This window comes from Triturus cristatus, chromosome 1_1, assembly GCF_964204655.1.
Source record: "Triturus cristatus chromosome 1_1, aTriCri1.1, whole genome shotgun sequence".
NCBI classification, from domain to species: Eukaryota; Metazoa; Chordata; class Amphibia; order Caudata; family Salamandridae; genus Triturus; species Triturus cristatus.
This window is the reverse complement of record NC_140579.1, coordinates 181740816-181764611: the sequence shown is the minus strand read 5'-3', so window position 1 is coordinate 181764611 and position 23796 is coordinate 181740816. Positions and strand designations below refer to the sequence as shown.

Sequence of the window (23796 nt, the reverse complement as noted above, 5' to 3'; positions counted from 1 at the left end):
CCGCTGCTCACCAATGTGAGAAGTTGGCCTGATGTATGATGTCACTAGTTCTAGTGTACACCTTATATCAGTCCAAATACCCTTATGGTGATTGGTTGTAAAGTCAACCTTATAGACCAGCTATCCTAGTGGTAGCATGGACAAGAGCAGTCTTAGGCTAAACTCTGAATGGCATGTGAAGCCAGCTGTGATACCATATATAATCCCTTGAATACCAAATGAAAGGACACCACAACAGATATATATAAAATAAAGTGTATTTATTCTAAGCAAACCCTCAGCACTCTTTATGAGATTAGAGGTAAGTACAACACAGTCTTATTTAAGCATACATTAAGTCACACAGGTAAGTAATACAGTTAGGCCCTAGGGGCCACGCAAACCATATACTAAGTAAGTGGTATAAGAACCACTGTCACGGAAATAGGATAGGCCTAGGCCTAGGGAATCGCTGGGGCTACACTACACTAGCGTTAGTTAGGAAGTGGGAGGCCCACGGGATTCGTGTGCAGAGTGGAAACACTCACGCGTAATGCGTAAAAGTCAATAGCAATAGTACAGTTTAGAAAACGGTAGATTTAGGACACTTCCGGAGTAGCTAGGAAGTTGAGACTTGAAAACTAGACACTAGGATAGTCACTATCCTGATGAGCACCGGAGTACCCAAGTTACCTAGCCCACAGGCTGCGGGTGCATAGGGGTGAAGATGCGTCGTTTTCGTTGTCGACTCCTATGGATGCCTGAAGAAAGATGCTGACAGGCAGTCAGTGAAGAGTGTCCGGTGGATCCCAAGGCTGGGATCAAGAAGAGAAGAAACCTGCAAGCAGAAGGGACAGAGTCAAGGTCACTAGCCAGTGACCACGTGGAACCAGGAAGGAACCAGGCGATGTCGTGAAGATTGCAGGTGAAGGTGAAGCTTGTCGCTGCAGCCAGGAGGACCAGGAAGCGTCGAGGACGACCAGGACCAGGAGGCGAGCTGTCCCACGAAGGCTCTTGCTGTCGGCGGCGTCGAAGTTGGACTAGGACTCACCAAGCCTTGGCAAGCGGAACCCACGAAGAACGAAGGACTTGCTTCTGGTGCAGACCAGGAAGGTCTGGGGTGCTTCTTCTTTGCAGAGAAGCGGGAGCCAGTCTGGAGGAGCCAAACCAGCGCAGAAGATTTCAGGGAGCGTCGTCACAAAGGCCACTAGCCAGCGGGCAAGCAACCGGACAGACGCGGCAAGCAGGAAAATGCTGAAGGGCCCCACGCAGGACTCGTGGAGTGTGGGGGGCTGATCTTCGGTGCAGATGGTGCTTGGGGTTGGGGCTTCTCAATCCCCGGTGCACAACTTCGAGGGTACCTCAGAAGCTGCGCTTTAAGTTACTAGCCACTTTTCCCAGGTAGCCGGTCCCACGTCGCTCGTCGCCTCCACAGATCTCAGCTTTGCTGTCGATGTGGATCAGGGTCGGAGAAGTCTGGAAGTCAAGGCTCTGGTCGGGCTCTGCAGTCGGTTCCTCGTAGAACGTGGGCAAAGCAAAGGGTAGTCTCATGATGGTGCCTGTTTGCACAGGGTAGCCACTCCTTGGCTACAAGGGAGATTCTTCAGTCTTCATCTTTCGTCGAATGTCGAAGGTCCAGAGTTTCTGTTCATTTTTGCAGGTTCAGGATAATCTAAAGTCTTGAGGCCTAACTCCCACTCTTATACTAATCTGGGGGGCTGGGATACCTGCTAGGTCACGCCTTATGGGTGGGACCTGGGAGGGGGCGGTTACACCCACTTCCCTTTGTCCAGTTTCGCGCCAGAGCTGGGGCTGGAGTGCCCCAGCGCCGGTTTGAACTGGACTATGCAAGGAACACCTTGTGTGCCCCAGGCATGTCTCATTCCTTTCAGCCCACCCTGCCCCAATACACTAAAGGCTGTCTGGGGAGGTGCTAGCACCTCCCCAAGCAGGAAACCTATTGTCCAGGCCTCCCTGGCTGGGATCACTCCCAGCTGCAGGAGGTCAGACTTGTGTCGTGGCAGCAGCATCCATTTTGTGATGCTGAGGCTTTGGTCAGAGGCTAACAGTTGAAGTATGATTTTAACATGTCTTTCCCTCTAGAAGGGGGGGATAATATTCTCATGTCCAGAAATGGCATGGGGGCATTATTCCACAGTGTTAGACACCTTACACGACATGTTTCGATAAAGCCAAACCATAGTTACCATAACCGTCTAAGATTATAAGGCACTTTAAGAGTATATGGTAGGCTATATCATAGAACAGCTATAAGGACAAGGTTCCGAAAGCTGCAGACAGGCTCAGCTCATGCTAGAGCACCATCTCACATGTTACCAAGCACTCTGCCTCCAGGATTGTCAAGGCCTGCCATAGGAGTGACTGATAGGTACACATGTGTCTATATGTAAGTTAGGTATAGGGATACTACACCTAAGCAAGGGGTGATTACACGACCTTGCCCCAGCTGAGTGATCAGCCAGTTGTGTCAAAATGGAAGGCCAGGCCAGGGGTGGCATAATACATGCTGCAGCCCCTGGTAGGCCTAGGGTACACCTATGCCCTGGGTACCTAGGGTACACTGTACAGGGGCCAATAAGGTGATCCTATCCAAATGGGTTATGCACCTAAAGTACATAGTATTAATTTAGAGAGAGAACAGCAGGGCTGTGGGTCTGATTAGCAGGCCCACAGCCACATCTAAGTCGAAAACCAGTAAAGCAAAAGCAAAAAGTGGGGGTGAACATAGAAAGCAGACCCTACTCTCCTACATTGGTCAGCAAGTTCGGCAGGCATGGCAACCTCCTCTGTGGTACCTCCGACAGCTGAAGTAGATCTGGGTACCACCACTGCCGGGGCCACTCCGGTGCTATTAGGATCATCCGAGTTCTGGCCCTGTAGAACTTCTGAATCACAGCCGGGATGAGAGGGAGAGGAGGAAAAGCGTAAAGCAATGTCCTCGACCAGCTGATCAAAAGCGCGTTCCCCTGCGACCCCCGTTGAGGGAACCTGGAGGCGAAGACGGGGCATTTCTTGTTGTCCGCGTCTGCGAACAGATCGATGTCCGGTATGCCCCACAAGCGGAAGATGTCTTGAGCGACGTCTTCGTTGAGCACCCAGTCGTGCGCTTCGACGAAGTCTCTGCTGAGGCCGTCCGCCTGCACGTTCAGGGTCCCTGGCAGGTGAACAGCGACGATCGTCAGGTTTCTCGCCAGAAGCCATTTCCAGATTGACTGGGCCTCCAGAGACAGGACCCGTGATCTGGTCCCTCCTTGCTTGTTCAGATAGAACATAGTTGTGGTGTTGTCCGTCTGAACCTGAACATAGTCGGTCTGCAGGGATGGGTACAGGGACTTGAGAGCGAGATGGACTGCTCGGAGCTCCAAAAAGTTGATGTGATAGCTCTGTTCGGTAGCGGACCAGAGACCTTGTACTTGAAGCCGGCCCATATGAGCCCCCCAGCCCTGCATGGAGGCGTCTGTGACCACTGTCTGTGTCGGAGGCGCCTGATGGAAAGGGACGCCGTGAAGCAGATGGGAGCGCTTCATCCACCACCGGATGGAATCCTTGGCGGCTTGATGAAGGGTAATGTGATCTTCCCAGCGGTCGGACCTCTGCGACCACTGATCCTCTAGGTCTTGTTGCAGAGGACGCATGTGCAGACGTGCGTTGGGCACGATGTAGATGCACGAGGCCATGGATCCCAGGAGAGATGACACTTGTCTGGCTGTGGGATATTCCGTGCTGAGAAGCGTGCAGCTTTTTTGCAGCATGGAGGATAACCTCTCCTCCGAAGGACACACGCTTGCGCTTGAGGAGTCTAGAGAGGCGCCCAGGTAGTGGATCCGCTGAGTTGGATTGAGGATCGACTTCCTGTAGTTGACCTGAAGGCCCAACGAGTGTAGAAGGTTTAGGCAGAACGAGAGATGACTCTGGAGTCGAGCCGGAGTGGAACTTTTTAAGAGCCAGTCGTCTAGATAGGGATAGACGAATATCTTCCGTTTGCGGAGAAATGCAGCCACCACCGCCATGCACTTTGAGAATGTTCGTGGCGCGGACTTGAGGCCGAATGGCAGGACCTTGTATTGATAATGTTGGCGAAAGATGCGAAATCTGAGAAACTTCCGATGTTTCGCTGAGACAGGAATGTGGAAGTATGCATCCTGTAAGTCGATGGCACACATCCAGTCCCCCTGGTGTAGATGTGGGAAGATCTGGTGCAGTGCTAGCATCCTGAATTTTTCTCTTCTGAGAAATCTGTTGAGTAGGCGGAGATCGAGGATGGGTCTGTAGTCTCCGATCACTCCTCTTTTCTGAACAAGAAAATACCGGGAATACACTCCCTGATTTCTCTGCCTGTTTGGAACGTCCTCTATGGCGTTTTTGGAGAGGAGAGTGGCAACTTCGTCCTTTAAAAGCTTGTTTTGGCTGGGAGGGAGTGGCTGTTTCCGTGGGGGTACCTGCGGAGGGGGAGATTTGAACCTCAGCAAGTAGCCACGCTCTACAATACTCAGCACCCATCTGTCGTTTGTAATTGTATTCCACTCTGCCAGGTGAGCGGTGATACTTCCTCCTACCGGAGTGGCGAACAAGCGCGGAGGAAGTAAGTTTTCACTGCTTGGGAGGTTGCTTGTTAGAGGACTGCTGCTGTTTAGCATTTCCTCTTCCTCTGCCCCGGCCCCTTTGCTGAAACTGGGACCTCTGTTGGTTTTGAGAGGACCATTGGGGCGTTTGAACTCGCTGGTGAAAGGCACGTTTGTCGCCCTGGCGAAAGCGCTTGCGGAACTCTTTGCGTTTTTCCAGTCCCACAGCCTTTACGGTGTCCAATTCCGCTTTCATCTTGCTCATTTGGTCGTCCGCATGAGCTCCAAATAGCGATGATCCATTAAACGGCAGGTTAAGAATTCTTTTCTGCGCATCTGGTTTGAGGCCCGTTAATCTGAGCCAGGCCGAACGGCGGGAGCAGATGCCATGGGAGTAGCCATGCGCGGCTAGGTCTGATGCATCCGCCGCTGCGCTTATTACTTGGTTGGCCACCAGTCCGCCTTCATGGAGGATCTCCGTGAAGTCCTGCCTGTCCTCCCTAGGCAATTTCTCCACGAATCTGGCCAGGGAATCCCATAGGGAACGATCATACCTCCCCAGCAGGGCTGAAGCGCTAGCGACCTTCATGTGCGAGGCAGAGGTGTTGCACATTCTCCTGCCGTAGGAGTCCATCAGCTTGCTGTCCTTCTCAGGGGGGACAGAAGCAGATACTGAGGCTGAGTGAGACTTCATGGCCGCCGCCACTATCACCGAATCCGCTGGCGGGTCCGCCCTCAAGAATAAAGGGTCCTCGGTCAGAGCCTTGTACTTCTTTGCTATTCTCGAGGGGACCGAGCCCGCTGTAGCCGGTGTAAGGAACGTGGCCATCGCTGGTTCTAACAATCCTGGCACCAACGGGAGCAGAGGTCTGGGAGCTGACCGATGGTGTGAAGTATCAAAGATCACAGAAGTGGGTGCCTGAGGGACGTGCAGTGCGATGTTCAACTTCTGCGGCCCTCTACCCAGGACGTCCGAGAAAGTTATAATGTCATCCACCGGGGACACTCGCGATGGAGGCGTGGATGAAAAAGTAGGAGCGTAGTCCCGGACTGAGGATCTTGTGGATGAAGTCCCAGTGGACGACCTGGTGCGTCGCCTCTTGTGGGAGCGTTCGCTATGGTGAGCCCTTGATCCTGATCTGCGCTTGGACGGAGATCTTGGACGTTTTGGCGCGGTGCGACGGTCCCTGGAACGAGACTGGCGTGGTGAAATTGGCCTTGGATCCCTCGGAGGCGATTTACTCTTGCGCGGTGGGGAATACATGCGGGAGTAGTCCGATCCCGGACTCCGACATGTGCCAGCGCCCACATCTCGTAACCAGCGCGGTGACAGTCCAAACCGCTCTGGAGCCTCGGGTGATCTTTCCGGAGATATTTGCACGATGTGCAGTCCCGGAGATGATGACTGTTCTCCTGGGGACCTCTCCGCGGGCGGTCCAGTTTTCGCCCTCGACGTCGAATCCCTTGACGTCGACGACGTCTGCGTCACCATCGGCAAGTGTGAGGTATGCCGTTCTGGTCTCGACGGCGGTCTCGACGCCGATCGCGGAGACCTCGACGTCGATCTCCTCTTCTCTGGCACCTGACGTCGGCTAGATGACCTCGACGTCGGCCGTGTCTTCGACGTCGACCTCTCTCGACGTCGACTGGGCGACTTCGACGGCGACCTCTCTCGACGTCGATCAAGCGACTGCGACGTCGACCTCTCTCGACGTCGACTGGGCGACTTCGCCGCCGACCTCTCTCGACGTCGACTGGGCGACTTCGACGTCGACCTCTCTCGACGTCGACGGGGTCATCTTGACGCCGCTCTCGACGTCGACCTTCTATGTCGCCGAGTGGGGGTAACCATCGACGGCGACCGGCCCACTCGCGGCAGAATGTACGTCGCCGCATCTCTCGACGTCGACCCCCTCGAGGGTGGCGGAGAGTGTCTCGACGTCGACGGAAGCCTCGACGTCGACGGAGACAGTCCAGATGTCACTAGACTAGCAGCCTTCTAGCCCGAAGGGCCGCCTCTCGACGCCGACTTACTTTTGCGCGGCGGAGACTCTTGATGGTGGGATGAATCCCTCGACGTCGAAGTTCTCTGCCTTTTCGCCGGCATCCTCGACGGCGAACCTCTTGGACTCCTGGTCTTCTTGGAGCCCGGGGAGCTGGTATGTCGCCGTTTCTGTACTTGCGTAGCTGAAGAAGGTGGTCTTGATGAGGAATGCTCGCCTTCACGACGGCTTCGTTCCTTCTCCAGTCTTGCATGCAGTTTAATGCGCTCTCTGTCCCTCAGAGTGCGCTTTGAGAACTTCTGGCAGTGGGGACACTGGTCAGGATCGTGTTTTGATGGTAAACACACAATACACACCGAGTGTGGATCCGCCAGTGCCATTTTATTACCACAAGAAGGGCATTTCCTAAATAAAGGAGACATTCTGACTGGAAAAAATTGGAAAATTCACTGGAAACCAGCAGAATCAGCCCTTAAAAACCAGAAAACGTCGAAAAAAGCTTGAAAAAGCTGTAATTCTAAATTTCAGTCAAAAAACTGAAGAGCTCAACCTCCAGGATCCTCACAGAAGGAGCCGGAAAAAAGAACTGGCCCAACTGCCACCTGTAGTGCATCATGGGAGCAGGGGGTCACAGGCAGGCCTTAAAGGCACGGTCCCCCTACTCTAATGCCTTAAAGGCAGGGTGTCAGTTTTCTTGGTTTCTTGATACTCTACTGCAGCCTACTGGCGAATGCCTACAATTACATGTTGCTTTATGGCAATAAAGCAGTGCTGTGTTATAATTTGCCCGATGCTTCCTTTTTTCCTTACGGGTTACGGGGGCACTACTATGCAAAAATATGTAATTTACAGCATTGCCATGTTTTGAACATTATTAGGCTGCATTTATATGTTTTCACATATGTATATATATATGTATATATATGTATTTTCTATATGCTCCGGGATCCCGCACATGGGCGGGGATTATTCATAGATTATGACTATTGATGAGTATCCCCTGGATGAGAAATGACCTTCGTGGATTTGAAATCCGCATTTGATATGGTGGATCGTAACCAGTTATGGAACCTATTGCTAGCCATGGGGGCCCCGCCATACCTATGCTACCAATTGAAGATTCTCCACGATGGGACTTATGCTAGAGTCCGTTATGGAAAACATGGCAACTTGACTGGCCCCTTCCCCGTTGAAAAGGGAGTACGACAGGGCTGTGTTCTTGCCCCAACCCTGTTCTCTCTCTTTCTTAATGGGCTCATTGCCGATCTTTTGGACACCACTGATAGAGACGCACCAAAATTGGCCTCTAGAAAATATCCTGCCCTTATGTTTGCTGACGACACCCTGCTGCTGTCAAAATCCCCAATGGGTATGCAGCGGGTGTTGGATCAGTTTACCAACTTCTGTAAAAAAAGGAACCTGGTGGTCAATATAGGTAAAACTAAGTATATGGCTTTTAATGTAAAACCCTCCAACTACCCGCATCCCAAAATGGAAGGTATCGCCCTGGACCGGGTCACTATATTTGAGTACCTAGGTCAGACTTTGAACGACAAAATGGGTTGGTCCCCACAAATGCGTAAGGCCAATCTAAAACTTAACCAGGCTGTGGGGGGCATCCTTAAAGTTTATAAGAAATGTCGTACAAAAATCATAAGTGCCCCCTTAGAAATGTATTGTGTGCAATCTCGATCCTCTACATTGTACGGGGCTGAACTTTGGGGCCATACCCGTGCAAATGATTTGGCTACCACCGAAAATAATTTTATGAGGAAACTCTTATCCCTTCCAACTAACACGCCGCTTATGCCATTGAGGTTGGATCTTAACATCCGCCCCATCTTAGAGGTCGTTGCCACTAGACCGGTGATGTACTGGAAAAGACTCTGGAGTACACCAGAGCTGGCATGTTACACAGACGAATTGAAAGTAATCCTGGGTTCACTTGGGGCCGACAAGATTCCTTGGCTCCAGTATGTTAGGCAGACATTAATCCATATTGGCCTTGCCCATCTCTGGGTTAACCCAGAGAATTCTACTCTAGGCATTTCCAAAAAAACTCTTGCCTTAACCTTTAAAGATTACTTTCTAATGAAAGCTTATAGCTCAGTCAGACCATCTAGTCTGACAGATGCTTTCCTAGATGTTAAATCTCATTACGCCTTTGTACCTGACCTTGATGCTATCCAACCCATTTTAGCAAAGAAGCTGTACTTACAGTTCAGATATGGAACCCTCCCTCTTTATTCTTTTACTGACCGATGGGTGGGTGGTTCCCAGCATATTTGTCCTGGTTGTTCATCCGAACTGGAAACTACGATCCATGTCGTGCTTTTCTGCCCTGCATATGTCGGTATCCGGAAAAAATGGATCATACAATTATGTTTAAACTTAGGCATTAGGAGTTATCTTGATTTTTTTAGGATCATGCGAAGCGATTTAAATCCAGTTGTTGTGGCTGCAGTTTCTAAGATTCTGTTTGCGATGTGGTCAATTCGTAGGAAACTAATAAGCAACAACACTGATTGATCTATTGGTTCTAAAAGGGGTTTGCCTACCGATTAATTACCATGACATCCTGTTTTTTAACATGTGCTATTGTATTATTGGAATATGTATTCTAAATGAATTGTTTTATATTGTACTTTTATGATTTTAAACAATCGCAATAAAGTTTTTTTGGATTGGATTGGATTATTCCAAAGTGTTAGACACCTTACACGACATGTTTTGATAAAGCCAAACCATAGTTACCATAACCGTTTAAGATTATAAGGTACTTTAAGAGTATATGGTAGGCTATATCATAGAACAGCTATAAGGACATAGTTCCGAAAGCTGCAGACAGGCTCAGCTCATGCTAGAGCACCATCTCACATGTTACCAAGCACTCTGCCTCCAGGATTGTTAAGGCCTGCCATAGGAGTGGCTCACAGGTACACATGTGTCTATTTTAAGGGTAGATATAGGTATACTATATCTAAGCAAGGGGTGATTACACGACCTTGCCCCAGCTGAGTGATCAGCCAGTTGTGTCTGATTGGAAGGCCAGACCAGGGGTGGCATAATACATGCTGCAGCCCCTGGTAGGCCTAAGGTACACCTATGCCCTGGGTACCTAGGGTACACTGTACAGGGTCCAATAAGGTGATCCTTACCAATTGGGTATGTACCTAGGGTACATGGAGTCCATTTTAAAGAGAGAGCAGACAGCCTGAGACCTTGAATGGCAGGATCTCTGGCCAACTAAGTCGAAAAAACAGCTAGACACTAGGCAAAAGGTTCGGGGTAATCATAGTCAGATATCCACCTTCCTACACTAGTGACATCATATTTCAGGCCAACTTCTCACAATGGATTTATAGTGAGCTGACATAAATCCTTGGACTTCATAATTCATCAAGTATGGTTTACTAAAGTTTTTGTATGTTCCTGTTTTGCAAGTTAAGTAACTTCCTCTGCAAAGGTGGCTCAAGTGCTAAAGGGCCTTTGTTATACAACATATATGGTTGCAACTATGAAGGGCTGAGAGCACAATTCTGAGATTTATGATGGGAGATGTAATGACAAGATAGTGTAAGTAATAAGCATATTCAAGGCTGAAAGTCCAGCTCATAAGGCTTTTGGTGGAGGGAAGCATGTTCAAGGCTGAAAGTCCTGCCCATAAACTTTGGAGAGGAGCAGGGGCTACTTGTAAAGAATGGGCTCAAGATATGGAGCCTGAGATGGCCACTAAGAAAGGAGAAATCACAGGACAGAGAAAGGTTCCACAAACAGACGGAATCACAGGCCATATGCATTAATTGACAACTAGCAAGTCCAAGAAGTACATTAATTGAACAGGTTTGTAAAAGATGAATATTTGCACTCACCTGCACGTGTTTGTACACTTCCACGAAACACTGGTCTAGGTACGGCATGAAAACATAGCTATAAATTGACCAGGAACGGCAAAAAGAAAAAAAAAGACAAAGGTTAATCATAAACAAAGTGTTCAGGAAAGTTACTTCCTTGGATTCCTATAAGTACAATATGGGATTCATCATTAAGGCAAACGGAAAATCTACTTGATTCCTGTATGTACAGTATGGGATTCATCCTTAAGGTAATAAACGGAAAATCCACTTACATTCACAGTTCTTTCCAACAGATACTTAACATGCCACAGATTTCACCTGACTTTCTTTCGCATTGGGCTACAAGACTATAGATGGTGCCAGTTGACAGCTACCAGAAGTTATATAGAATCTCTAAAAAGGCAATACCTTTGCCAATTATATCAGATCCACCCTCTTTAGTTGGAAACTAGGAACACACCTTCAAGATCACCTTTAACTGGTAGGAAAAGTGTGGCATAGAGGATAGTACGTCCAATGCCCCCTCCTCTGGTATCAAAACAAACCTCATTGAACAAGTTACTTACCTTCGGTAACGATATATCTTTAAGAAACATTAGTAGTGATAGATTTCTTACCTTAGAATTACCCCCAGGCGTCAGACTGGATCCGGAAAGTTTTCGTCAGCATTCCCCTGCGTGTCGGTAGGTGGCGTCGTGCGGTTCCACGTCTGTCGTGGTCACCGAGATGACGTCGCGGCAGCTACTTAGACGCCGCCCTCGCGCACCGACGTCAGTTCTGTACATGACTTTCCACGCCAGGAACGCAGAGCCATGCAGAAACTGACCACTGGTGCCTGGAAACTAGGGCCCTGAAAGGGATGACCTTAACCCTAGAAATCAGTTCGCAGAGCAGGGTGGATGGGTGGGGCGGTAAGGAATCTATCGTTAGGAATATGCTACTTACCAGTATGCATCTGTTCTTGGCATGTAGAGCTGCAGATCTACACACTTTTGCATAGATCGCCATCTGGTGTTGGGCCCGGATGTTTGCAGTTTGTTTTTCCTCTTGGAAAGTCTTTGAGAGTCACGAGGTCGGTGACTCCTCCCTTGGTCCGTATTGCGCATGGGCTTCGGCTCCATCCTCAGATTGTTTTTCGCCAACAGGGAAAGATGGAGCATAGTAATAATAGTGAAGAAACCCATGTGTGTTGTATCTAAATAAGATAGACTGGAACAGATACAGGTAGCCGGGGAGGCGGGTGGGCGTGTGTAGATCTGCAGCTCTACATGCCAAGAATAGATGCATACTGGTAAGTAGCATATTCCGTTCGAGCCATATGAGCTGCAGATTACACACTTTTGCATAGACTATATAGCAGTTCCCAACCCTAGCGGCGACCACCGATATCGGTTGCAGTAGTTTGAAAAAGTGTTTTTAGTACAGCCTGGCCCACACTAGCTTGTTGTTTGGTTTGCACATCTACAAAGTAATGTTTAGTGAAAGTGTGCGGTGTTGACCATGTAGCTGCTTTGCAGATATCATCTAATGGAATCTTCCCTAGACAAGCCATAGGGGCCCCTATCTTTCGTGTAGAGTGGGCTTTAGGGGGAACCGATAGCGTGCGTTTTGCCTTGTGGTAGCAAATCTGTATGCATTTTACAATCCACCTAGCTATCCCTGATTTAGAGATGGGGTTGCCTTTATGTGGTGGAGAGAAAGAGACAAACAGTTGTTTTGTCTTTTTGAAAGGTTGTGTTCTCTGTATATAGTAAAGTAAGGCCCTTTTAACATCCAGTGTGTGTAGAGCCCTTTCTGCAACAGTTTGAGGTTGCGAGAAAAAAAACGGTAATTCTACCGATTGGTTTAGATGAAAGGGGGAAATGACTTTGGGTAGGAATTTTGGGTTAGTACGGAGGACAACCTTGTTCGGGTGCATTTGGAGAAAAGGTTCTTGTATAGTAAGTGCAAGTATCTCGCTGACCCTTCTAAGGGAAGTGATGGCTACAAGGAAAGCTGTTTTCCATGTGAGAAATTGCAGTTCACATTTATGCAAAGGTTCGAAAGGCGGTCCCATTAGCCTTGTGAGAACTATATTTAAGTTCCACACAGGTGAGGGTGGTACTCTGGGGGGAATTATTTGTTTGAGGCCTTCCATGAAGGCTTTAATGGCAGGCACTCTGAAAAGTGATAGGTGCTGTCTGTTTTGTAAGTAGGCGGCAATTGCTGCGAGGTGTAGCCGGATGGATGTATATGCTAGGTTACACCTTTGTAGATGGAGTAAGTAGCATATGATGTGCTGTATAGATACGTCTAGAGGGTTGATTGTGTTGTTATGGCAATAAACAACAAATCTTTTCCACTTTGCCGCGTAGCAGGCTCTAGTAGAAGGGCGCCTAGCTTCTCTGATGACGTTCATACAGTCAAGGGGAAGGTTAAGGTATCCGAATTCTAGGATCTCAGGAGCCAGATCGAAAGGTTGAGCTGAGCTGGGTCCGGGTGTCTGATCTCTCCATGGTTCTGGGTTAGGAGGCATGGTGAGAGGTGTAACTTTTGGTGTGGCACTACCGAGAGTTCCAGCAGCGTGGTGTACCACGGTTGTCTGGCCCATGTTGGAGCTACTAGAATCAGTGTGAGGGAGTGCTGCAATGGAATTAGTGGGAGAGGTGGAAAGGCGTACGCAAATTTGCCTGAGCAGTTCATCCATATCGCATTGCCTTTGGACAATGGATGTGGGTATCTGGCGGCGACGCTTGGGCGTTTTTTCTGTTTTCGTGGGTGGCAAAGAGGTCTATGTGTGGATGCCCCCACATCTGAAAGAACTGGTGAAGTTCCCACTCGTGGATCTGCTGCGTTTGTCTGCTGAGCAGATCTGCCATGGTGTTTTGGACTCCTGGGACATGTTGGGCTAGGAGAAAGATTTTGTGTGGAATTGCCCATCTCCATATGCTCTGTGCTAGTTGAGAGAGCTGTGGAGAGTGTGTGCCGCCTTGTTTTTGAATGTAGTACATGGCCGTCATGTGGTCTGTGCGAATAAGGACTGCCTTGCCTAAAATGTGAGTGTGAAAGGATTTTAGGGCTAGAAAGATTGCCAGTAACTCCAGATGGTTGATGTGGAGTAACTTTTGTTGCGGCGTCCATGTGCCCTGCACTGTGAGGTGTAATAGATGAGCTCCCCAGCCGGAGAGCGATGCGTCTGTTATGATTATTTGTGGAACCGGGTCCAGGAACGGTCGACCTCTGGAAAGATTCGCAGAGAGCGATGGGTGCGACCGTCTACCAACACCAGATCTGTCAGTTGCCCCTGGGCCTGGTTCCATTGGCGCGCTAAGCACTCTTGGAGTGGACGCATCTGGAGTCTTGCATGAGGCACTATGAAAATGCAAGAGTCCATCATCCCTATCAGTTGCATAAACACTCTTGCTGGGAGAGAGTGTTGAGGTATGAATCTTTGACACAAAGCCTGAATGCTTGCAATCCTGGCAGGATTGGGGTAGGCTATGGCTTTTGAGGTGTCTCTGGTGGCACCGAGGTATTGCTTTGTGTGGGATGGTATTAGCTGGGACTTTTGGTGGTTCACCGTGAAACCTAGCTGGTGAAGTAGTTGGATTGTAGTGGCGGTGTGATGTACACATTGATTGTAGGACGTGGCTTTTATTAGCCAGTCGTCCAAATATGGGAAGACGTGAATGTGCTGTCTTCTGAGGTGTGCCGCCACTACCGCTAGGCACTTGGTGAATACCCTTGGTGCTGTTGTGACCCCGAATGGGAGCACCTTGAACTGGTAGTGTTGCCCGTCCACTACAAATCTGAGGTACTTTCTGTGCGCATGGTGTACCGGAATGTGAAAGTATGCGTCTTTCAAGTCCAGTGTGGTGAGAAAGTCGTTCTGGGAGAGGAGCGGAAGTACCTGCTGAAGTGTTACCATGTGAAAATGGTCCGAATGTATGTATGTGTTTAGAGGCCGGAGATCTAAGATAGGTCGTAGAGTCTCGTCTCTTTTTGGTATCAGAAAATATAGGGAGTAGACCCCTAAATTTTGCTGATTGGCGGGGACTTGTTCTATCGCGTCTTTTTGTAGGAGGGAGATTACCTCCTGTTTTAGTAATGTGGAATGTTCTTGTGACATTGGGCGTTGCCTGGGTGGAATGTTGGGGGGGGGGGGGGGTAGATGTCAATTCTAGGCAGTACCCTGAACGAATAATTTGGGTCACCCATCTGTCTGATGTGATGGACTCCCAGACGTGAAGGAAATTTTGTAGTCTGCCCCCGACCGGAGTGGGATGGTCTGGAGGGAGCAGGGGGAAGTCATTGGGTAGGCGGTGTGGCAGAGCGGGCGGTATTTGTTTTGCCTCTGCCTTTATTGTTATTGCCTCTATAGCCGCCTCTTTGATAACCCCTTGTGAAGGTGGATTTAGCAGGGGATTTGTAGGAAGTGGACGCGCTATCTGAGGAGTAGCCTCTGCCCGTGCCCCGAAAGGAAGAGCGGCGAAAGGAGCGACTAGGAGGGTGTGACTGTAGGGCTCCCATAGATTTCGCTGTATCTGTGTCTTTCTTCATCTTCTCGAGGGCCTCATCTACCTTTGGACCGAATAGATGTTGTTGATCAAATGGATGATTTAATATGGAGGCTTGTACCTCAGGTTTAAAGCCTGAAACTCTCAGCCAAGCATGGCGACGAAGGAGGACGCTAGTGTTAATGGCCCTGGAGGCTGTGTCTGCTGCGTCTAAGGCACAGCGTATAGAGGTGTTAGTTATGGTCTTACCCTCTTGAATTAATTCATTGGCCCTATTTCTGTATTTTTCTGGGAGATGGTGCATGATGGTTTCTAGTTCATCATAATGCGCTCTGTCGTATCTGGCCAATAGCGCTTGAGTGTTGGCGATACGCCATATATTGGCTGCCTGTGACGCAGTGCACTTTCCTGACGCGTCCAGGAGCTTTGACTCTTTGTCAGGTGGTGGTGCTTTGCCTGACGCCTGGGAATTTGACCTCTTCCGTGCAGTGGATACCACTAGGGAATCCAGTGGCGCTGGCCCTTTGATCTAGGCAGGATCTGTGGGGGCAGCTTTATACTTTTTCTCTATGCGTGGGTTTAGGACCCTAGCCCTGACTGGGTCTTTAAAAACCTCTGGCGCATGTTTTATTACCCCTTTGAGCATAGGTAGTATAGAAGTAGACCTATGTGCGGTATCAAAGGTGTCGAGGAGGAAATCTTCCTCTACCGGGTCAGTGTGTAGCTCTACCCCGTGATAATGTGCCGCCCTCTGAAGTAGGTGGTGAAAACCTAATGAGTCTTCTGGTGGAGATGGCCTGGATGGATAAAGGTCATCTTGTGGGACATCTGGAATGTCTGGATTATTATAATCGTCCCATGGGTCTGGGGATCCTGTAGGGGTGGGGTCTTGTGGCACATCTGCTGGATCGTAGTATGGGTCCCCCTGATCATCATGGTCTGGAGACGGGGTCGGAGAGCGATGAGGCAGGGGTGAAGAAGGCGGAGGGGGCAGAGGTGGAGAGGGTGGAGGAGGTGGGGAAGGCACTCTGAAAGGGGAGGTAGCACAGTCTTTCCTCTTTGGAGGTGGAGGCGGAGCTGGTTTGTCCAAATGTCTCTTTTTAGAAGAAAGTGCCAAATGTCCAGTTTTTGGATCCTTGGTAAGTGTCTTTTGCAAAGGATCCGGTGTAAACAGTTCTTGAGACAATGGCTGTTCGGTCGGCGCCGAAAGTTTCGGGGCCGATGAATTTTTAGGCTTGTCCGTGCCGTGCTTTTTTGGAACCTCCGATTTTTTGGTCGGCGCCGAGGCAGGCTTCGGCGCGGGAGTGTCGGTGCAGAGGGCCTTATGATGTTTGGTCGGTACCGAGAGGCTTTGGTGCAGAGCTCGGTGTCGAGGTAGAGGCCGATCTCTTTTTCGGTGCCGAAGAACAAGTTACTTACCTTCGGTAACGATGTATCTGTAAGAAACATTAGTTAGTTAGATTCCTCACCTTAGAATATCCCCAGGCGTCAGACTGGATCCGGAAGATTTTTCGTCAGCAATACCCCTTGCGCGTCGCTAGGCGTCGTCTGCGGCTCCGCGTCCGTCGTAGGCGTCGTGCGCCGGAACGACGTCGTCGGAGTACTTAGACGCCGCCCTCGCGCGCTGACGTCAGTTCTTGTACATAGCTTTCCGCGCCAGGAACGCAGAGCCATGCAAAGACCGACACTGGTGCCAAAAATAAAATCTAGGGGCCTGAAAAGGATAACCTTAACCCTAGATGTCAGTTCGCAGAACGGGGAGGATGGGTGGGTCGGTGAGGAATCTAACTAACTAATGTTTCTTACAGATACATCGTTACCGAAGGTAAGTAACTTGTTCATCTGAAAGAAACACGTTAGTTAGATTCCTCACCTTAGAATAGATACCCAAGCAATACCATCCCCGGTGGTGGGTCTGCGAACCAAGATCACACCAGAAAGTCCTGGAGGACAGAACGGCCAAAGAAGCCATCCCTCCGGACTTGGCTGTCAAGGCAATAATGCCTGGCAAACGTGTGTAGCGAAGCCCACGTCGCCGCCTGACAGATGTCCTGCAAAGGGACACCCCGTCCCAAAGCAGTAGTAGCCGCTGTGGCCCGAGTGGAGTGGGCGCGCAGCCCAACAGGAGGGTCCTTTTTTGCCAAGGAGTAACAATTTTTGATGCACAAAACGACCCACCGAGAGATGGTCCGTTTGTGCACCGCTTTCCCCTTCTTAGCACCCACGTATCCAACGAAAAGTTGGTCGTCCACCCGGAACTGCTTTGTGCGGTCCAGATAAAAGGAGAGCGCACGTTTTGGGTCCAGACGGTGGAGCCTCTCTTCCTCTTTGGAAGGATGCGGAGGCGGAAAGAAGGTGGGCAAGGTGACAGACTGCCCAAGATGAAATGGAGTCACCACTTTCGGAAGAAAGGAGGGACGAGGCCGAAGGACCACCTTGTCCGGATGAACAGACAGAAAAGGAGGCTTTGAAGATAAAGCCTGGAGCTCACTCACCCGTCTAGCCGAGGTGATGGCTACCAGAAAAGCAGTCTTAAGAGTCAGAAGACGAAGAGGACAATTGTGAAGAGGCTCGAAGGGAGCGCACATCAGGAATGTCAAGACAAGATTCAAGTCCCACTGAGGCATTACAAAAGGGACAGGAGGGAACGTGTGAGTAATGCCTTTTAGAAAGCGTGTAACTACAGGGGACTTGAAAAGAGAAGGCTGATCAGGAAGCCGCAAGAAGGCAGAGATGGCAGCAAGATAACCTTTCAGAGTGCCCAGGGCAGAGCCCTGCCGGGCCAAAGAAAGAAGAAAGAGGAGAACCTCAGAAAGAGGGGCGGAAAGGGGATCCACAGCCTTTGCTGTGCACCATGCCACAAATTTGTTCCACCGGCAGGCGTATACCGTCTTTGTGGAGGGACGCCTGGCTGCCAGAATAATATCACAGACTTCAGGAGGCAAGTCAAATGGCATCAACTGCCGCCGCTCAATCTCCACGCATGGAGGTGGAGGCTGGACAGGTTCGGGTGGAGGACCGTCTCCTGCTGCTGCGACAGAAGATCCTCCCGAAGGGGCAGACGTATCGGAGGATCGGTCAGCATACTGAGTAGCTCGGGATACCAGTACCTTCGTGCCCAATCCGGAGCCACCAAGATAACTTGGGCCCGGTCGTGCCTGATCTTCTTCAGCACTCTGGGCAGAAGTGGTATAGGCGGAAAGGCGTACAACAGACCGCAACTCCACTCGTGACGAAAAGCGTCGCCGAGCGAGTGCCGCCTTGGAAATTCCAACGCGCAGAACTGCTGACATTGCGCGTTCTCTTTGGTGGCGAATAGATCTAACCAAGGCTCTCCCCACTGCTGAAAGAGACCTTGCGCCACTTCGGAGTTCAGACGCCATTCGTGATCCATCATGCACCGGCGGCTGAGTTCGTCTGCTCTGGCGTTCAGAGAGCCCGCCAGATGTTGAACCACCAGGGTGACGCCCTGGTGTTCCAGCCATGTCCAGAGGCGCAGAGCCTCCTGACAAAGGGTCCACGACCCCACCCCGCCCTGTTTGTTGCAATACCACATGGCGGTGGTGTTGTCCGTGAACACCTGCACGACACTTCCCCTGACAGAGGGAAGGAAGGCTTTCAGTGCAAGTCGGATCGCTCTCAACTCCAACAGGTTGATGTGGAGACGAGACTCCGCCGGAGACCAGAGGCCTCTGATCTCCGCCTCTCCCATATGGCCACCCCATCCCAGGAGGGACGCATCCGTCACTACGACATGCTCCGGTTGGGGAAGGGAGAGGCTCTTGCCCTTGACCCAATCGCGGTCCGTGAGCCACCACTGCAACTCCTGTGCAGTGCCCTCCGAGATCAAGACATGGTCGGACAGGTTGCTGTGATGCTGGGCCCACTGAAACTTCAGGTCCCACTGCAGAGCCCGCATGCGCCGCCTGGCGTGATGCACTAGTAGGATGCAGGAGGCCATCAGCCCCAGAAGCCGCAACACTAGCCTGACCGAGACCCAGGATAGAGGCCGAAAGATGGGAATCAGGGCCTGTATATCCCGGACCCGCTGTTCCGGTGGATGGACCCGGAACTGCGCCGAATCGAGAACCGCTCCGATGAAGAGGAGCTTTTGAGAGGGGCTCAGGTGTGACTTCGGCACGTTGATGGAAAATCCCAGCAAATGCAGGAGATCCGCCGTAGTCTGGAGGTGGGAGACGACTGCCTGGGGCGAGCCCGCCTTCAACAACCAGTCGTCGAGATAGGGGAAGACTGGAACCCCTGATCTGCGCAGATGAGCTGCGACCACCGCCATCACTTTCGTGAACACCCGAGGGGCACTGGTGAGGCCGAAGGGGAGCACGGTAAACTGAAAGTGCTCTGGGCCCACCGTGAACCGCAGGTAACGCCGGTGGGCCGGCAGGACAGGGATGTGGAAATATGCGTCCTGCAAGTCCAACGCTACCATCCAGTCTCCGGGGTCTAGGGCAGCTAGAACCTGAGCCAAAGTTAACATCTTGAACCTTTCCTTCCGGAGGAAGGTATTGACGTTCCGGAGGTCCAAGATAGGGCGTAGGCCCCCTTTGCCCTTCTTGGGAACCAGAAAGTAGTGGGAATAACAACCACGACCTACTTCTGGGCTCGGAACGCGCTCGACGGCCCCCTTGGCCAAGAGGGCCGAAACTTCCTCGTGGAGAAGATTCAAATGATCCCCCGAGATACGGTGGTGCTGCGGTGGCATGGCTGGAGGGGTCGTCTCGAAGGGGAGGGAGTAGCCCCTTCGGACGATTTGCAGCACCCACCTGTCCGATGTGATGGACCGCCAGTGGAGCAGGTGATGGCGAACTCTGCCGCCCACTGGCGTGGAATGGGCCTGAAAGCACGGACTAGGAAGGCTTTGAGGCGGATGCTGCCAGGGGGGGATGTGGGCTGACCTCGTCGTCCTCCAGAACCGCCTCGGCGGAAACCACGTCCGCGACAGCGCGCAGGTTGGTTCTGCGGCTGGTGGCTAGGCGCACGTGAGGAGGCACCCCTTCCTTGGCCACGAAAGGGGCGAAAGGCGGAAGTTTGCGACAGCGGGGCCGAGAGGCCCAAGGACTTGGCCGTAGCCCGGGAGTCCTTAAAGCGATTCAGCGCACTGTCCGCTTTGTTGCCAAAAAGGCGAGTGCCATCAAAGGGCATGTCCATGAGAGTGCTCTGGACATCGCCCGAAAATGACGTGGACCGCAGCCAGGCGTGACGTCTAAGCGCCACTGTGGTAGAAATGGCCCTACCCAGCGAGTCCGTGGTGTCAAGCCCACATCGTATAGCATGTCGCGCGGCATCCCTCCCATCGGCCAGAGCCTGGGTAAGTCGTGTCCGGACCTCCTCCGGACACAGGGGCAGCGCGTCCTCCACCGCATCCCACAGAGAGTGGGAATAACGGTCCAAGAGACAAGCGGTGTTCAAAGACCGCAGGCCCAAACTAAGGGAGGAGAACAGCTTCTTGCCAAACTGTTCAAGTCTCTTGGAATCCCGGTCCGGCGGGGCGGTCGGGAAAGAGGATTGGGAGGTGGAGGCCTGGATAACCAGGCTCTCAGGGGTAGGGTGTTGGGACAGAAAACTGGGGTCGCCCGGAGCAGGGCGGTGGCGCCTGGCGACGTTCCTGTCCACAGGAGGAACTGTGGAGGGCTTGGACCAGGTGCCCTGCAGAACGTCAATGAGGGCCTCATTGAATTGCAGCAGAAGCTCAGTGGAGCTTGCTGCAGACTGAAGCACCTCAGTAAGGACGTTAGTCCTCACAGCCACGGCAGGCAGCTCGAGCCCAAGGGCTGCGGCCGCCTTGCGCAGCACCACAGAGAAAGCAGCGCCCTCCTCCGAAGCCACAGTCGGAGGAGAGACAAATCCAGTGTCTGGAGAGGTATCCAGGCCACTGGCCTCCCCCAGTTCATCTGCCCAGTCCTGGGACAGTTGAGCCTGAACGGCCATAGGATCCTCGGATCCCTCCCAGTTGTCCCCATCATCCGACTCCTGGTGTAGAGGAGAAAGTAACGGAGCCGGGCGGTAGACATAATGTGTCTCTAGCGGCGCCGATCGCGGCGTCCATCGACGCCGTACCGGCGCCGGGCCCGGAGTGGGACTGAACCGGGGCTCGACGTCGAACGTCGGCGTCGGGGGTGGTACCGGTGTCGACGCCGGCAGAGGAGGCATGACGAGGTCGACCGGCGTCGACGGGGACTCGAGAACTGGGCCCCACGGGCGCTTGCGGCGTCGAGGCCGGAGCCGTCAACGGCGCCGGAGCCACCGGCAGGCAAGGCAGCCCAGTCGGGTCCGCGGGGCCCGAAGGCGCACCAGCGGGCGCCGACGGCGGAGTCAGATTCCTCATGGCCGAGAGGAAGGCACTGACTTCCTCCGGCGTCGCGTCAGTCCCAGGGACCGGAGGGTATGGGGACGTGCGCGGCGCCAGCGGCTTCGCCGGAGCCGCGGGGGTGGAACCACCCTGACCCTCGGCCGAGTCGCGCGACCGGCGAGGGGAGTCCGAAGAGCGGTGTCGCCTCTTGGACTTCTTGGAATGCTTCGACTTACCCGAAGACTTGGATCCCGACGACCGATGGTGACGTCGGCTGCGGCTCCGCGACCGATCCTTGGACCTCCTCCTGGACCGGGATCGAGAGGCGCGCGGAGCCGAGTGGCGAATCTCGAGAAGCTTACGGGACCGCTCCCGTCTAGCCTTCGAGGTCAGGGCCTTGCAGTCCGAGCACGACGCCGCGTCGTGATCGAGGCCCAAGCAATAAAGGCACCGGCGGTGATGGTCCGTAACCGACATCAAGCGGTTACAGTCCGTACAGGCTTTGAAACCAGGCATCCTACCGGCACCGGAGTCGAGACAGGATCAAAAAGGATCAAAAAGTTAGTCAAAAATTGACTAAAGGGGTAGCTCTCCCGGATCTGCGCTTACTGGCGCGGAAATAGAAGAACTGACGTCAGCGCGCGAGGGCGGCGTCTAAGTACTCCGACGACGTCATTCCGGCGCACGACGCCGACGACGGACGCGGAGCCGCAGACGACGCCTAGCGACGCGCAAGGGGTATTGCTGACGAAAAATCTTCCGGATCCAGTCTGACGCCTGGGGATATTCTAAGGTGAGGAATCTAACTAACGTGTTTCTTTCAGATAGTGTGTTTATCGGCACCGCTGGCAGGCTGACTCGAGCCCGAGCCGCCGGAAGGCTTATTAGGCTTCTTCACCGGGCCCGAAGGTGGGGTGTTCGAAGCAGTGTCTTTGGTCTTGCCTAGGCCCGGAGGCGAAGGCGTGACCAAAGCCTTTTTGGGTAGCGGCGCGGGTGTGGGAGGGGGTATTTTACTCACGACCCTCTGTGCCGGGTTGATGTCCTCCACATCCGAGTCGTCGGCTTCGGAAGCACTGACGAGGTCCTCTTCGGTGTGCTGCTGTCCCGGAGCTTCGACGTCGTCCCCGAAGATGTCGACTGGAACGGAAGTCGAGGAGTGCGCCATGTTTCGTCTGGCCCTTCGATCTCGAATAGTCTTTTTGGATCTGAAAGACTTGCAGGCGGGACAGTCTTGAGCCTCGTGTTCAGGGGAGAGGCAGAGGTTGCACACCTCATGAAGATCGGTGTGGGGGAATTTGGACCCACATCGAGGGCACTTCTTGAAAGGAGTTCTTTCCATCAGCCCGGACCGGAGCTTGGATAGGCCCGAAGGCCGCCGTCGACGACTGGAGTCGAAGAGAAGGTGATTGAGGAGATCAGGATCTGAACAATACTGCGAAGAGCGAAGATTCCGCTTCGATCGTCGAACTGGAAATGTTCGGAACCGGAGAGCGAAGTATTACATTCGAGCCCGATGGCGGAAAAAAACAATCTGAGGATGGAGCTGAAGCCCATGCGCAATACGGACCAAGGGAGGAGTCACCGACCTCGTGACTCCCAAAGACTTTCCAAGAGGAAAAACAAACTGCAAACATCCGGGCCCAACACCAGAGGGCAATCTATGCAAAAGTGTGTAATCTGCAGCTCATATGCCTCGAACCTAATGTTTCTAACGCACAAGTTACTACTTGTGTAACGATATATCTGTAAGAGACATTAGTTAGTGATAGATTCCTTACCTTAGAATATCCCCAGGCGTCACACTGGATCCGGAAAGTTTTTTGTCAGCAGTACCCCTGCGCGTTGGAAGGTGGCGTCGGGCGGCTCCGCGTCCGTCGCTGGTGGCATACGCGCCGAGATGAGGTCACGGACAGTACTTAGGCGCCACCCATGGGCGCTGACGTCAGTTCTGTTCCCGACTTTCCGCGCCAGGAACGCAGAGCCATGCAAGAAACTGACTACTGGTGCCATGAAACTAGGGCCCTGAAAGGGATGACCTTAACCCTAGAAATCAGTTTGCAGAACAGGGATCGTACATATATATCGTTACACAAGTATTAACTTGTGCATCGGCAAAAAGAAAAAAAAAGACAAAGGTTAATCATAAACAAAGTGTTCAGGAAAGTTACTTCCTTGGATTCCTATAAGTACAATATGGGATTCATCCTTAAGGCAAATGGAAAATCTACTTGATTCCTGTATGGACAGTATGGGATTCATCCTTAAGGTAATAAACAGAAAATCCACTTACATTCACAGTTCTTTCCAACAGATACTTAACATGCCACAGATTTCACCTGACTTTCTTTCGCATTGGGCTACAAGACTATAGATGGTGCCAGTTGACAGCTACCAGAAGTTATATAGAATCTCTAAAAAGGCAATACCTGTAGGAGAGTAGGGTCTGCTTTCTATGTTCACCCCCACTTTTTGCTTTTGCTTTACTGGTTTTCGACTTAGATGTGGCTGTGGGCCTGCTAATCAGACCCACAGCCCTGCTGTTCTCTCTCTAAATTACTACTATGTACTTTA

At 51.8% G+C, this 23796-nt stretch overlaps 1 protein-coding gene across 1 annotated transcript in view; it reads right to left on the bottom strand.

Annotated features, from left to right (window-relative positions):
* The window catches only part of IPO4 (importin 4), a 3494625-nt gene that overhangs the window by 883107 nt on the left and 2587722 nt on the right, over window positions 1–23796 (bottom strand). Inside the window, exon 21 of the mRNA XM_085624107.1 lies at window positions 10438–10495. Coding sequence (XP_085480233.1) covers window positions 10438–10495 — 58 coding nt within the window. The remainder of the gene's footprint in view (window positions 1–10437; window positions 10496–23796) is intronic.